General features: G+C 57.6%; 1 protein-coding gene across 1 annotated transcript; it reads left to right on the forward strand.

Moving 5' to 3' along the window:
• Positions 1 to 81: 81 nt before the first annotated feature.
• On the forward strand, positions 82 to 14,928 carry CSRP1 (cysteine and glycine rich protein 1). The gene is made up of 6 exons (XM_084220559.1): positions 82 to 208; positions 6,985 to 7,097; positions 10,463 to 10,631; positions 10,989 to 11,115; positions 13,111 to 13,204; positions 13,478 to 14,928. Exons 2-6 carry the CDS (start codon positions 6,986 to 6,988, stop codon positions 13,552 to 13,554), a joined length of 579 nt encoding a protein of 192 aa, XP_084076685.1. The 5' UTR covers positions 82 to 208; position 6,985; the 3' UTR covers positions 13,555 to 14,928.
• The last annotated feature ends 565 nt before the right edge of the window (positions 14,929 to 15,493 follow it).

Here is a 15,493-nt window from a genome sequence, read left to right on the forward strand (position 1 = left end):
CCGTGACATCAGTGCCGCCACCGCCCCGCGACCCGCCCTGCCCTGCCCCGCCAGCGACAAAAGCGCCGAGCGGCCGCCGGCCCCCGCGGCTCCGACACCGGCAGCGGCACCGACACCGAGCCCCGCACCGACCCCGGCACCGGGACCGGCACCGGATCTGACACCGACCCCGACACCGACCCCGACACCGTCCCCGGCCCGGCCGCAGGTGGGTGCGGGGCCGAGGCGGCCGCCGGGTCCCCCCGGAGCGCAGCGGAGCCGCCTCCCCTCCCGTGCCGGGGCTGCCGCTCCCCCAGCCCGGAGCTGCCTCCATCCCTGTCCATCCCTGTCCATCCCCCGAGGATGCCCCATCCCCGCCGCCCCCCAGCCCGGCGGGCCGCAGCGGGGGAGATGCGGGGCTGGGGAGGGGCACAGCCCCGCCGTGTGCCCGTGGGGTGGGCACGGCAGCCGTGGGACCCCCGAGGCTGCTCCCGCTGCCGGAGCAGCCGCGCACGTGGCGGGATGCGGAAGCCAAAGCTCTTGCATCAGATCGGCACTCAGTAACGCTCATTTCCAGGGAGCCCAGGGCAGCTCAGCTGTGGGCTGGGGTCGGTTCGCAGAGGGGATTTGCACTGCCGTGCACCAGGCTGGGCACAGGCTCGAGCACAGCTCCAGGGGCTGCTTTTCAGCCTCAGAGCCCTCAGCCTGTGAGAGGGGTTTCAGGAGCACTGGGCAAAAGCCCCGGATTCTGCCAAGTCCCTGTATCAGATCTCCTGTCTCTCCCTGCATGAGAAGGAGCCAGTGCTAAGTCTGTGGGGTGAGGCTGGCTTTGGGCCAGGCTGCTCCTCCTGGCTCTAGAGCTTGGGGAAGGGTGAAAGGAGAAGCCCTGCAAGGAGCAACTGTGGGCATTTGGTCTGTTCCTGTTGGAGCAGAGAAGCCTGAGGTCAGAGCTCCCCGGGGTCTGCAGCTTCTTCCCGAGGGGCAGCAGAGGGACAGCTCCAATCTCTGCTCTCTGTGACAGGGACAGGACCCCAGGGATGGGCTGGAGCTGTGCCAGGGCAGGGTCAGGCTGGAGATCAGGAAAGGTTCTTCCCCAGAGGGTGCTGGCACTGCCCAGGCTCCCCAGGGAATGGGCACAGTCCCGAGGCTGCCAGAGCCCCAGGAGTGTTTGGGCAGCACTGCCAGGGATGCCCAGGGTGGGATTGTTGGGGTGTCTGTGCAGGGCAGGAGTTGGATGTGGTCCTTGTGGATCAGTTCCAGCTCAGGATGTTCAGTTTTTCTGCTGGGGGTGAGGCTGGCAAGGTGCAGTGTGCCCTGGGGAGGATTCAGCCCTTCCCAAGGAGCTCGGGGCCGCTGCTGCACAGACAGCTCAGGGCTGTGCTGCTCCAGTGGGTCATGGGCTCTGTGCCAGCCTCTGCTGTCCCCTGCATCAGGGGCTCTCCAGGAGGGATGGCAGTGCCTGAGAGCTGCCTGAGAGCATCTGAGTTCAGCTCCCTGCTCCTGGAAGGCAGCACCACATGGGGAGGATGCGACCAACTGGGGCATTTCTGGGCTTTGTGGAAGCTCAGGTGAGCTTAGTCCAGTGATGGATCTTGATCCCTGTGCGAGTCAGGAGCTTTTCTTAGCACCCCTGAAAATGCTGTTGCTTTTGTTCTGGATCAAGTTGGGATTTTCATGGAGAACCCTGCTTCCAACAAGACACAGTCTTAAGCTGCACCAAGAGAAATATAGATTGGATATTACAAAAAAGTTTTTTACAGAAGGGGTGATAAAGTTCTGGAATGGCCTGCCTGAGGAGGTGGTGGAGTCACCATCCCTGGATGTGTTTAAAAAGAGACTGGATGTGGCACTCAGTGCCAGGGTTTAGTTGAGGTGTTAGGGCATGGGTTGGACTGGATGATCTTGAAGGTCTCTTCCAGCCTGGTGATTCTGTGAATTCTGTGAGTTCTTTGTAAGCCAAGCTTGGGAGCTGTGTGTGTAGGTAGAGGCCCATGGCTACAAGAGCCGTGTCTGGCTGGTGGCTCAGCTCTGTGCTGGCTTCTCTCAGGCCCCTGCTCTGCACAGCCAGCCTGAGGCTGTCTTGGTGGCAGAATCATTTGATTGCTGCTGGAGTCAAACCTGACTGCTCTTGGAGTCATAGAGTAGATGAGCACATGTGAGCATCACTCTCAAGCTCAGAGCCTCTTGACTTCCTTCCCTCCTTCCCAGCAAAGCCGTCAGAGGCATCTGATGTGATCCAGCTGCATCTCCTGGGGCAGTTCTGTGATTTCTCCCTGGTAATTCCCAGTGGTTTTCCATGTCTCTGAGCCCACCAGCCTCAGGTCCCCGTTTTCTTGCTCACCAGTTCAACATCACCGGGTCACACATGACCTTCACTTATCCTTGTTTTTGCTGTTGGTGGCCCAGAGTCTGCTCACATTACTGCTCCTCCCAGCTCATGACACAGCAGGGGACAAGGGGACAGCTCTATCTTGCCCCTTGTAGAGCTCTTCCCACCTGTGCTCAGGTGATGGGGAAGCTGCTCTGTGACAGTTCCTGGTTTTCAGGAGCAGAGTCCCCCATGGGTCTGACTGCAGGTCCCGAGCCCCTGGTGCCATGTCCCGGGGCTTTCCCAGGGGATGTTCCCTGGTCTGTCCCTGGGAGCTGGTTTCTCTCTGCTCTGCTCACATCTCATCTATCTGGGTCCCTCTTGCTTCAAATTTCTGCCCATTTTATGGCCATGCCAGCTGCTCTCTAAACTGGCAGGCACTACTCAGACCTCTGGGCTTGGGGCTCCTGCTGTGGCTTCCTCCCCTTTGACTTTTCCCTTTGCCAGGGCGTGGATTAATTCTGCCTGGACTGCTGTGAATATGCTTAGGAGGGAATTTTGTGCAGCACTGATGGTGCTCTTCTGTCATTCACTTGTTTTAATGCTCTCATTCGGAAAAGAAGAACTTTTCATATGGGTCACTACAAGTCTGCTGTTCCTCAGTGATCTCCAAACACAAAGTGATTGCTCTGCAATTAATTACTGTAGGATTTTAGTAGGGCACAGACACAGGAAGATTGTCCAGCTACAGCAGAAGGTTGGATGGTTGAGCTGACTTCTTGGTGGCTGCAGGGATGTTCTCAGAGTGACAGGTAGGACCTGCCCTGCCCTGAGTGCTCCCATGGCCATGGAGCTGCATCCACACTGAGCAGGCTCTGCTCAGCTCCAGCAGCTCCCACCCAGCTGCTCTCAGGATGGCAGGGCTGAGGGTGTCAGCTTTGGGGGCAGTGACAGGAGCACCCTGACCTTTCAACCCACTCGTAAAAGAGGATGACTGTGTTTCTGCTGCCTGATGGCTGGATTGGCTCACTGCTTCCTCTTACAGCCAGTGATGACATCCCAGAGCACCAGTACATACTGGTTCCATACTGGTTTATGACTGGTTGTTCAGTGTAGCTTACACTGCCTCCCAGGCTGGTGCAACAAAGCGCCTCTGAAACGTGTGTGAGTCTGAGCAGGGATTTCCTAGAGCCACAGCCAGGTTTGGGTTGGAAGGACCTCGAAGGTTACCCAGTGCCACCCCCTGCCATGGCAGGGACACCTTCCACTGTCTCAGGTTGCTCCAGGCTCCATCCAAGCTGGCTTTGCTGGAGAGCTGGACTGCTGCAACATCACACTCCGGGGTTAATCTCCAGCAAGTGTCAGCCTTGGGTGGTTCTGCGCAAGCCTCCCCCTGCGTGTGCTCCCCACGGTGCAGCTGCTGCTAAAGGATGGGATCTTGGTTTGGGGCCTTTTCCCTTATCTGTAGTGGATAATGGAGTGGCTTCAGGGCCAAGCCCTGCTTGGCACTGAGAGTGGTGTTTGTAGGGCTCTGGGTATGTTTACTGGGAGTTGTGGAGCTGCAGGAGGAAGGAGAATAATCTTGTTTTTTTTGGCAGCCCCTTGCCTGTGCTTAGTGAGGTCATTGGCTCTAGGATTGTCACCTCCTGTTCCTTATTTTGCATGGGGCCCAGAGTGACTTGGAGAAGTGTGACTGTGGTCACCAAGTGTTGCAATTGGGCAAAATATGCAAAGTATTCTGAAAATAATGCTGAAGGGCTTGTAAACATTCTGACATATCTATAAGTGGCTATTACTTAGGGAATTGGGAGGATGGATCTGTCTGGACGGCAGTTGTGAGGACTTGGCAGGTCAGATCCAGGTGCCCAAATCAGGGTTTTCCTATTCCTTTTTTTGCTGCTGATGAAAGCCTGTAGCACAAATTTGGTCTCTGTGTGGCCTGCTGGGCTCACAGCATGTGGGGGGGTATGTATGGGAATTCCCACAGGGAATTCTCAGCAACTTAAATCTTATCTCAGGTTTTCTGTGTCTGGCTGCGAGCCTTCACGTGGATCCCCAGGACAAACTAATTTCCATGGTCTCTCCTCTCAGAAAATCCATCCTGGTGTGTGCCAGGAGGTTTTGCTGGGATGTGGCTTTGCTGGGGCTGTGTTTGTGCTTCATGGTGAGAGTCACCTCCTCAAATCACCTGGCATCATTTAAACTGAGTGGAGGCACCTGGAACCCCTTCCCATGGTGGATTGAGGAAAATCAGCAGCAGCAAAAGGGCTGGCACTCCTCTTGTAGCAAATGTCAGGTGAGCTTCACCCAGAAGCAGTTTTTCTCCTCCTTTAGGCTTCCAGGCAGCTCAGGGGAAGGTGTCCCCACTGCTGATCTCTTGGTTTGAGCAGGGTAGCCTTGATGTCCAGGACAAACAAAGTTCAGAGAATGTGAATATGTGAATACCACATCTTCCTTCACTGCTGCTGCCCTGAGGGGAACAGAACGTGCTGTGGGGCAAGGGGGAGCAGCTGGTCCCAAACCATGGGGTGCTCTTGTGGATGCCCTGGCTCTGGAGCAGGGAGGGCCGGCAAGAGGCTGCCCCCAAAGCCAGGGCTGGGGAATCCCAGAGATGGGGTATGCCCGCTGTGGTGGTTGGAAAGGGACAGGGGACTAGAAGAATTGCAGCCAGTGATGTGTCTGTCGTTCCTGACACGGGGGCTGACGAAGGGGCTGCTGGGCTCCCACGCCATGCAGGGCTCAGGAGGTGCTGCTGGATGTTTCTGCCCTCCAAGGAAACTCCTGAACCAGGTCAAACTGTCCTCCTGATGGAGGGGAAAAAACAGGCTCTGGAGAGAACAGCCTGTGTCCTTTTAAGGCAATCCAAAGGCTGGGACTGGAAGAATCAGGCTGAAAGGGAGGGGTTTGGCACAGTGGGAAGCCCAGGCTGCGGGGCCTTTGGAAAAGAGACTTCCCAGCTGCTGTGATCACACCCCAGACACGGCTCCCAGCATCCCGGGAGCCAGCACAGCCTCTCCAGCCCTGCTCCTCCCCTTCTCTGTCTGTCCTGCACTGAGACCCTCTGGGCACCTGGGAGCTGTGGCCAGGATAAAGTGGGGTCGGCAAGGCAGTTCTGACCCCTGCCCTGGTAACCAGGCTGGGATCAGTTTCCCTTTTCCTGACAAAATACTCTCATACAGGGAAGATCTTGACTTCCCCCTGGCCTGGGAGGTGCAGGGGTCTTGCTGTGCCTGTGAGCCCTTCATGCTCCCCCATCTCTGTTTGATGTTTGCACTACCCCCAGTCCTGCTGGGTTTAGCACCCCCCTCTCCAGCTGGGAGAGCCACTGGGATTGGAAGCCCAGGGATGGGGCTTCAGCTGCCTGAGGTGACCCAGGATCTGCTGCAAGGGGGGGCTCCAAGGCTTCTGGTGTGTCCTGGCAGACCCAGGTCCCTTCCTCATCTCCACGCAGCTGAGCTGAGGGAGGTGATGAGATCCTACACACCTGGGTGGGCTGGCAAATCTTATACTCTGAAAATGGGCTTTGGTTTCGGAGATCCCTGCCCTGCTTTAGCTGTTCAGGGGTCAAGAAGCACATGATGACTTCTGCTGCACGTCCCCAGATAGGAGCAGAGTGGGGAATTCCAGAGGTGTTGATGGAAAGAGGCCCCAGGGGACCTGTCAAGCCGCAGCTTGTGCCTATTGACCTTGCTTGTATCATTGGGCCCCTCCAAAAAGTGTTTTAATGTCTTTGTAGCAACCCCTGCTGTTTGATCCTCCTTAGCTTCCTCTTGGCCACACTCAATTAGCCTGGCTCCCTCAGAATCTCCTTGCAGGACTTTGTTGTGTGAATGTCTCAAGGTTTATGTTGACCTGGTCTTCAGGAGTGCCAAGGCCCCTCTGGGCTGGAGCTCTGCTGCTCATATAAGCAACTCACAGGATTTTGGGGTTATCTGCAAATCTAGGGGCCTCTTGATGCTGTCTCATCAGACACAGTTTAGGAAAGAGAAGACGAATAGAAGCATTTATAGCCTGCTGAGGAGCTGGATGGTGCCTTAGGCTGGTGCTCAGGTCTTTGCCCTGCTCTATCTTCTTGCTTTCAGATTCTCCAGGCTCTGTGACTCTGCCTGCAGTCCTGGGGGAGACTGAGACAGCAGAGTGCAGGGAGTGCCTGGGAGGGAGGCGTTGGTCAGGCAGGAGCTGATGGGGCTGTGGGACATGTGCCAGAGCTGGGCTTTGGTGGTGTCAGGGGCAGCCCTGACTGTGCCCTGCCCTGCAGTGGCTGAGGTGGAGAAGTTGGTCAGGGAGGAGGAGCTGTGCCTGTGTCCAGGGCTGTGGCAGCTGTCACTGCAGCACCAAGGCTCAGCCACAGTCACCCTGACCATGGCATGGGGTGGCAGGAGGGCTGTGACCTGAGGAGGAGCCTGGGGAGCTCTGTGGGTGCTCTCTCCCAGCACTGTGCTGCTTCCTCCCTTTTCCTGGCACTGACAGGAGCTGTGAGGTCCCACGGCTCCAAGGCAGGGATTTCTGCTGCTCCTGGGAGGCAGCTGGCACTGCTGGGTCCCTGAGTGCTTCTGCTGGTTGCCAGCCCTGCAGTCTGTGCCCCTTGCAAACACTCTGGGTGTGGGACGGTGGTGGAGCTCCAGAGCCTGCTCTGGCTGTCCCATCCCAGCCCCACAGAGCCCTGCCCCTGCTCCTGACTCTGCTTTCCCCTGCAGGATGCCAAACTGGGGAGGAGGGAAGAAGTGTGGGGTGTGCCAGAAGGCCGTGTACTTCGCTGAGGAGGTGCAGTGTGAAGGCAACAGCTTCCACAAGTCCTGCTTCTTGTGCAGTGAGTACCAACCCTTCCCTGACCCCCTCTCTGCTTCCTGGGCGAGGGCTCCTCAGGATCTCTCCAAACCCGCAGCGTGGTGGGAGCACAGATCATCCCAGGACATCCCAAGCTGCCAGCTGCCCTCAGCCAGCACCCACACAAGGATCCATCCCTCCTCCAGGGACAGGCCAGGCTGGGCCCTCTGCTCCGTGTCCAGGTGTTAAGGATGGGAGCAGGAGGCAGAGCCGCTCCCAGAGTGCTGACAGGAGGTGGCACATCCCATGCAGGGCTGGAGGTGGGGCTGCCTTTGGCCTTCTCAGTGGCTTTGCCACACTATAAGGGGCAGCAAGCAGAAGTGGGATTTGGAAACAAGGCACACTCTGGAACTGATGTCTTCCAGCAGGGAAACTCCAGTGCCCTCATGGGATGATCCCTGTGATGCCCCTGTGCCCACCCAGCCTGGCTGCAGGGCACTTCTCGTCCAGCCTGCCTGGGGCACAGGGAGCACAGCTGGCTGCAGGTGGGACAGGGCACAGGGAGGCTGCTGCTGTGTCTGTGCTCCCTGCAGGAGGCCAGCGGGGCCAGGGGCTCCCCTTTGTGGGAGCTTCCAGGCTGCAAGCTTGCTTTGGCTGGAAGGGCTCAGTGGGAGCTGTTGAGGCATTTCCTGGGCAGGACGAGGGTGGCAGGCTGGGTTTGTACGGCAGCTGCTCTGCAGAAGGAAATCCTGTTTGTTCTTTGGCCTCAGATAAGGAGGGTGGGGAATGTTGCCCTCACCCCTTGTACACACAGCTGGTTTGCCAGGGAAAGCTGCCCACATGGGATGCTGGCACCCAGAGAGCAGGGCAGGCCTCCAGAGCCATGAAATGAGGCTCAAGGCTTTTCTTCCAGGTGGGAATACACAGCCAGAGTGGGGAAGAAGGTCCCCCATGTGTGTTCATGGAAGCAAGTGTCCTGGGCTCAGGGCTGCTGTCCCTGTGCTTTGCAGGCATTTGTTATGCCACTCCACATGTACCCAGCAGCTCTGCCTGTCAGGCTGTGGCTCCCTGTCAGGCTGTGGCTCCTGTGCCAGCCCACCCTGCTGCTCACTGTTCCCAGTCTGTGCCACAGGCTGTGGATGGTGCTCCTGCATTCCCAGCCTGTTCCCCAGTGGTGCGTTTGGGCCCCATCAAGGAACTTAAAACCATTATCTTTAGGGGAGAATAACAAATACTTCAACCAGATCTGCCAAAAACTTCATCTAAAAGGAGCCAAGCCTACCACAGTGCATTAGAGCTCAGGGAGCAACTTGGTGATTGACTCCTGGCCATGATCCAGCCGCCTGGGTAGTGCAGCAGAAATGAGCTGGAATGAGCCCCATGGCCTTGGAAAGCAGAGGCAGCTCTTGTCTAATTGTTTTGTGGAGCAGCTCAGCTGCTCTTAGAAAAACAAAGGATCCTTAACTCCTGAGTGCAGTGCACTGGAATTTCTGCAATGCACAAACGCGGGGGCTGGGTAAGAAATATTTCTGTTGCCTCTCAAAGCTCTATGAGTACAGATGAGGGACTGTGAAAGGTTGGGCTGGAGCTCCAAATCCATCCAGATCCCACCGAGACTATTCACTGCTGCCCCCAACAAAGCTCACACCAAACCCTTTGAAATGTCAGTGAAAGTGCCCAAATTCCTTCCTGATGGTCTGGCTGAGCAGTGTCGCTCCAGGGCAATGCAGAGACCCCAGGAGCAGCTTTGGAACCAGTTACCTGCTCTGGTCTCTCCCAGCTGGGATCTGTTCTCCATCCCCAGCTCCTGCTGTGGTCAGGGCATGTAGCCAGGAGAGGATTCTGCCAGAGCCTCCTTAGATGGCAGGAGATGCTTCCCTTTCCTCCTCCTTGGCCCAGCAGAGGTACACAGGGTTCTCCTGGCTGTATTTAGTCATGGGAAGGCTGCCTTCTGCCCCTGCTCAGTTTGTGCTGCTCCAAGGGGAGAATTCTGCTCTGTTTGCATTCCTGTGATATTGGGAAAGGCCAAGGAACTGCTCTGCTGGCCCAGAAGCTGCTGGAAGCCTCGACATTTAAGGCTGGGAAGCAGGCTGGGGAAGCTGTGGCAGCTGCAGCCGGATCTGTCTGGGGCTGGCTGCCAGCCCTGCAGGCTCTGCCCCAGGAGTGGGATCCTGCACAGGGCACAGGGACACTGGGCAGCACCTGGAGCTTGGGTGCTGGTAGCCTCCTGCTACCTGGACAGAGTGTCTCAGGAAGGGCTGGGAAGGAACGGGGCAGCTGTGAGCAGAGCTGGGACAGGAGCTGGTACTTCCAGGACCTTAAAGAGGTTTATAAAAGAGAGGCAGAGAGACTTTATGCACAGGCAGATAATGACTGGGTAATGGGGGATGTTTTAAAACTGAAAGAGGAGCAATTTAGATTAGATATAAGGGAGAAAGTTTAGATTAGATATAAGGAAGTAATTCTTTACTCAGAGGGTGGTGGAGCATTGCTTCCCAGAGAAGCTGTGGCTGCTCTGTCCTTGGAAGGGTTCAAGACCAGGTTAGACAAGGCTTGCAGCAACCTGGGATAGTGGAAGGTATCCATGGCAGAGGCCTGGAATCGGATAATCCAAACTGAAGGTCCCTTCCAACCCAAACCAGTCTGTGATTCTATGGAAACCTAAAAATCAAGAGAGAGTCCTCAGCCCAGCACCACGCTCAAGCTCTGGGTGGGCTCAGCAGGGCCCCTGAGCCTGGCTGCCATGTCCTCCTGTCCCATCTTACATCCCACATTGACCCCCAGGGCTCAAATTCCTGGCTGAGTTAGTGTTCCTCACCTGAGACCCCCCCCATGCACACCCCCAGACCCAGGGCTGAGGTGTCAGGGGAGTCTTTGAGCTCTGGAGAGGTGACTGTGCCCAATGTGTGAAGCCCTTGCAGTGCCTCAGGTGTGGCAATGGCCACAGGGCTGCTCTTGGATGGCTCTTGGTCCATCCAAACACCAGCAAAACCACAGCTGCTCCCATTTCTTTGCCCCGAGTGCTTCCTGCTGTGGATTTGCAGTGGACAAGGTGTGGGGCCGGGATATCCATCCCCAGGCCTGAGAATCCTGCAGTGATTTGTAGGGAAAATTCACCCCCGTGGTTTAAATGGAGCTGCAGGAGAGCAGTACCCAGAGGGTTAAGAGAGCTTTCCTTCCCTTGGTATCACCCTGTTGGCTTTGGTGGTTGCTTCCTTTTAAAGCCAGACACTGCTCTTGTTGTGATCCTTATCTGCCTGGTTTGCATGTGCTCCCTGCAGATCCTGGCGAGGCTTTCCCTGCTCCTTGAAAGCTGAGCCCTGCTGTCCCTGTGAGGGCTTGTTTTCCCCGGCTCATTAGCGAGCTCTGGAAGAGCAGGCTGATGCCACACCCTCCCCTCTGTTCTAGTGGTCTGTAAGAAGAATTTGGACAGCACCACTGTGGCCGTGCACGGTGAGGAGATCTACTGCAAGTCCTGCTACGGGAAGAAGTACGGCCCCAAGGGCTACGGCTATGGGCAGGGAGCCGGGACCCTGAGCACGGACAAGGGCGAGTCCCTGGGAATCAAATATGAAGAGTGAGTTGGAGCCTTGTTTTCAACACTGGGGCTGTGGGCACCTTCTCCCCACACCTGCCCTGTGGTGCTTGGCTGTGGTGCAGCCTGTGCTGAGCTCCCAGCAGTGTCCATGGGCTGCCTGACCCCTCTGCCGCTCCAAGGAATCCCAGTGAGCCCTGTTTGGTGGATGGGATGGGACATGTCCCAGTTGCCTGAGCACGCTGCCCACCCCTTCCCAGCACAGAGCCCCCAGGCTGAACTCTCCATGGGGCTCACTGTTCTGGAAGTTCCCTTATAAACTGGGCTGGGATTTGGGGTCCCATAGTTCTTCCCTGCTCCACCTTGCATCCCTGATTGTGAGCTCCCTGCCACCCACAGGGGCCAGCCCCACCGACCTCTGAACCCCAACGCAGCCAGGATGGCCCAGAAGGTGGGAGGAGCTGACGGGTGCCCCCGCTGTGGCCAGGCCGTGTACGCGGCCGAGAAGGTCATCGGAGCTGGGAAGGTACCAGGGGATGGGGGGCACGGGGCACAGGGATGGGGGGCACGGGGCACAGGGATGGGGGGCACAGGGATGGGGGGCACGGGGCACAGGGATGGGGGGCACGGGGCACAGGGATGGGGGGCACGGGGCACAGGGATGGGGGGCACGGGGATGGGGGGCACATGGCACAGGTATGGGGGGCACAGGGATGGGGGGCACGGGGCACAGGGATGGGGGGCACGGGGCACAGGGATGGGGGGCACAGGGCACAGGTATGGGGGGCACAGGGATGGGGGGCATGGGGCACAGGGTGCTGCATGGCAGGGACACCTTCAGAGAGGGTCTGGAGCTGCCGTCAGCCAGGGCTGGGCTTGGATCCAATGCCACATTTCACCTGGAAGCCTGGCACCAAAAGGCCATCTTGGCCTGTCTGGAAGCCAGGCTGTCCAGGCTGCAGCACGCTCACAGACTTGTGGATGGGGGAGAAATACATTTTATGTTAAGTATTTCTGGCCTTGCTCAGCAGAGGCCAGAGTGGACATCCTGCTGTGGATGTGCTGGGAGGGTGAGCAGTGACATGTGCCACAGCTGCTGTCCCTGTTCACTGGAAAGTGCCTCTTTCTCCCTTCTGTGCCACAGGCCAGGGTGCTGTGGCCAGGATTTGGGGCAGGCAATGAATTCCAGTGGTCAGCACTGTCCACAGGTCAGGCAGGGTGCTGGAGCTGGGGGCATGGGTTTGGTGAATGGTCCTGGGGCTGTTCTGGTGGTGGCTGGGTCAGCTCAGGGTTTGGTGTGAAGGTCACTGTCCCAGCCCTGGCACTCCCTGTGCCAAGGACATCCCTTCACCAGGGTTCTTCGCACCCTGAGCTGTGACCTGGTCCCAGCCCAGCTCATCTGCAAGGCCTGGGGACCCCTTCTGCCCTGCCAGCCCTGGGACCCCAGATAAGGTCCTTGCCTGGAGCTGCCCTCCCACGAGGTCAGGCACATGCAGAGCTGGTCAGGGACACCAGGCCAGGCTGCCAGGCTTTGTGCCATGGGGACAGGGTGGCATGCTGGGGCAGCCTCACTAGTGAGGAGGTTTCACTCCCTGACCTGGCTGGGCTCTGTCCTCCTGGGGCTTTGTGCTTGTCCTGTGTCCCCAGAACAAGGAGAGGGGTCAACAGAAAGGGCCCCTCAGCATCATCATCCCCCAGCTGGCTTGTGATGGACATGTTGAGGGTCAGCCCAGGGTTAGAAGCTGAATTTACCCTTAAAACCATGATCTGGGCTTCCTGGTCAGCTTCTGGCCCCAGTGTTTACTGAGAACCAAAGTTGGTGAAGCAATTACATTAAAGTAGACCCACAGAGGATTCCAGAGCATGTATTTCATGTGCTAATGTTTGCTGGATGACTGCATCCAATACCTCCTCCTCCAGCCCATGAATTTCACATTTTCTTCCAAAAAAGGTTCCATGTTTTCCCAAGTGTTTGTTTAAATTCCTCGGTGAGCAGCTCTGGCTACTTAAGGTCTGTGAGCTCATTTATCTCCAGGGGACTGCTGGAACCATGGGGGGTTATTTTTAAACACTCTCTGGTTTTGGCATTTTTCCTCTCTGTTTGCTGCCTTGCTTGGAGCTGTGGTTGTGTGGGGCAATTCTCCCATCCCTGCTGCCATCCCAGTTGTGGGTTTCAGCTGGACAATGCACGGATTTATCTCGCTGGTTAAGAGAGGGCAGTCCCCAAAGAGGGGGGGATTACTCCTTACAAATTATTGTAGAAATTACTGCACAAATGACTTCTTAGAGTGTCGGCAAAAAGGTCTCCAAAACCAGATCAGCACAGGAGCAGTGCCCACACCTGATGTTTCCTCTCTGTATTTTCCCTGTGGGGCTGGTGCTTTCCAGGGAAAAGCCTTCATCCTGTTCAGAGCTCTTTGCCAGCCCCTTTGGATCAGAAGCAGAGCAGGGAGCCTGGTTGGTACCAGAGCCTGGCTGCCCTGTCCCTGGGGTCTGACTGGGCTCTGCTCCTGTCCCACAGTCCTGGCACAAGTCCTGCTTCCGCTGTGCCAAGTGTGGCAAAAGCCTGGAGTCCACCACCCTGGCAGACAAAGATGGGGAGATCTACTGCAAAGGTGAGCCCCACCTTCCCTGCTGGCTTGCCCTGGGCTCTGAGGGGTGGGGGGGAAAGGAGCCGGGGGCGTTGGAGGCTGGGGAAGGGATGGCCCAGCAGCTGCTTTCAGGGACGGACTGTGCCAGCCGCAGAGCTGGAGAATTTCCTGCTGAGCCAGGGCCTCTGTTTGCCCAGCAAATCTGGCAAACCTTGTCCTGGCCAGGCAGGGTGCGCCCCTTGGGGAGGACCCGCTCCCGTGCCAGCCTCACCCGTGTCTCCCTTCCATCCTCTGCAGGTTGTTACGCCAAGAACTTCGGTCCCAAGGGCTTTGGCTTCGGGCAGGGCGCTGGGGCACTGATTCACTCGCAGTGAGCCCGGGGCTGAGCCCTGCACTCACCCAGGGCTCGTCCTGCGCTGCTCGCCCGCCCCACGCCGCAGCGAGCGCCCCACTGTCACCCCCAGCCACCGCTGCTTCGCAGCACCAGCCCCTCCTGCCCTGCCCCGGCGCTCCCCAGAGCCGGGGGGTGCCAGCATTGTCCCCGTGGGATCCTGCTGGGGCAGGGGGCACGGGGGGGCCACTCCCTGCCACTGCAGAGAGGCCCCGGTGCCCGAGTCCCGCCCCGCGCTGCCCGTCCCGCCGGCCGTGCTCAGCCTGACACCGAGCAAGCAATAAAACATCAGCGACATCAGAGCTCCCGGCCTGGCCCGGCCTCTGACTCCTGTCTGCGGCTGAGGGCGGGCACCGGCTGCCCAGGGCTGGGAGGTGTTTGCAGCCCTGGCTTGAACCTAAAGCCCAACGGCAGGAATGTGTCGGTGCCGTCTGACACGGCCCAGCTGTGACCAGCCGAGCTCTGCAGCTCGCTGGGATGGGCTCCTCCTCTGCTCCCACCAAGAATCAGCATGGAATGGTTTGGATTGGAGGAGACCTTAAAGCTCATCTTGTTCCACCTTCCATAGCCCAGGCTGCTCCAAGCCCTGTCATTGAAGATTTCCAGGAACATGGATAACTATTCCAAAAGCAGAGGTTGATGCCGGGAGGCCAGGACAGCCCTTCTGGGGTGTGTTGGTAGCACCACACGTGTGCTCAGGCTCTCAAAACCCCTATCAGTGCTTTTAGGCTCTCCAAGCAGGCGTGCCCAGCAGTGCCAAGTAATTAACAGCTTTTCACCTACTCCCTGCTTTTTTACAGCTTGTGGATCATTAAGCCTCCAGTTTGGCAGCTGCCCAGGTTTAATTGGTTTCCATCTAAACTCTTCACTCCCTTTCTGTGATTCTCCTGTTGGACTGGTGGGACAGAGTTGGATCAGCCTCACTGCAGCTTAGGGACTCCACAGACAATTAAGTTCTGGGGTTTTTAAAGTTGTAAACATTGTGGTTGAGCAAATGAGATAGGGAGTGTTCTGAGAAGCACAACAGAGGCAGAAATTCTTTTTTGGGGCAGGACTGGGGCTCCTTTATCAACCTCAGTGCTTTCTCCTGTTCATCACAGCCTCAGTTTTACGTGGTGTTTATGAAGTGGAGATGGGGAGTTGAGTCTTTACCATCTCCAAAAACTTCCCCCTCTATATTCTAGCAAGACCCATTGTTCTGGGCTGTGGGGTGGCTGGGATGAGGGGACTGGTGGCACTTGGTGGGGGAACAGACAGCTCAGGTAGGGTTGGGAGCTGCAGCACAGAGGGCTCAGGTACCAGCCTGGTGGGGAGACCCAAACCTGCCTCCCTCACTTGGCAGAGGCCCTGCTGTTCCCACATGAAGGTGTGGGGGGAGCTTGCTCTGGAAGCTCCTGCAGAGATGGGGGGGTCAAGAAGCTGCTGCAGAGGTGTGAGGTGGGGCTGCTGCAGGGGTGGAGGGGTCAGGAAGCCACTGCCTTCTCTGTGAGCATGCAGGGGATGCTGTGCTGCTGCTGTGACATCTCAGCTGGATGTGCCCCAGATGGGATCGTGCCCAGGCACTGCTGGTTGGTCAATAAAGCTACAATGAGTATTTAGTCCCTTCCTCATGTAGGGGTTCTGTCAGAGAGAGGGGAGGAGCAGGAGCCCCTCTGCTCTGGAGCCAGGCTGGCAGAGCTTGGGATGTCACCTGGAGAAATCTCCAGGGAGACCTCAGAGCCCCTTCCAGTGCCCAAAGGGACTCCAGGAGAGCAGGAGAGGGACTTTGGACAAGGGCCTGGAGGGACAGGACAAGGGGGAATGGCTTCCCACTCCATAGGGCAGAGTTAGGGATATTGGGAAGGAATTCTTGGCTGTGAGGGTGGGGAGGCCCTGGCACAGGGCCCAAGAAGCTGTGGCTGCCCCTGGATCCCTGAAGTGTT

Source organism: Fringilla coelebs (assembly GCF_963513975.1).
Source record: "Fringilla coelebs genome assembly, chromosome: 23".
NCBI lineage: Eukaryota > Metazoa > Chordata > Aves > Passeriformes > Fringillidae > Fringilla > Fringilla coelebs.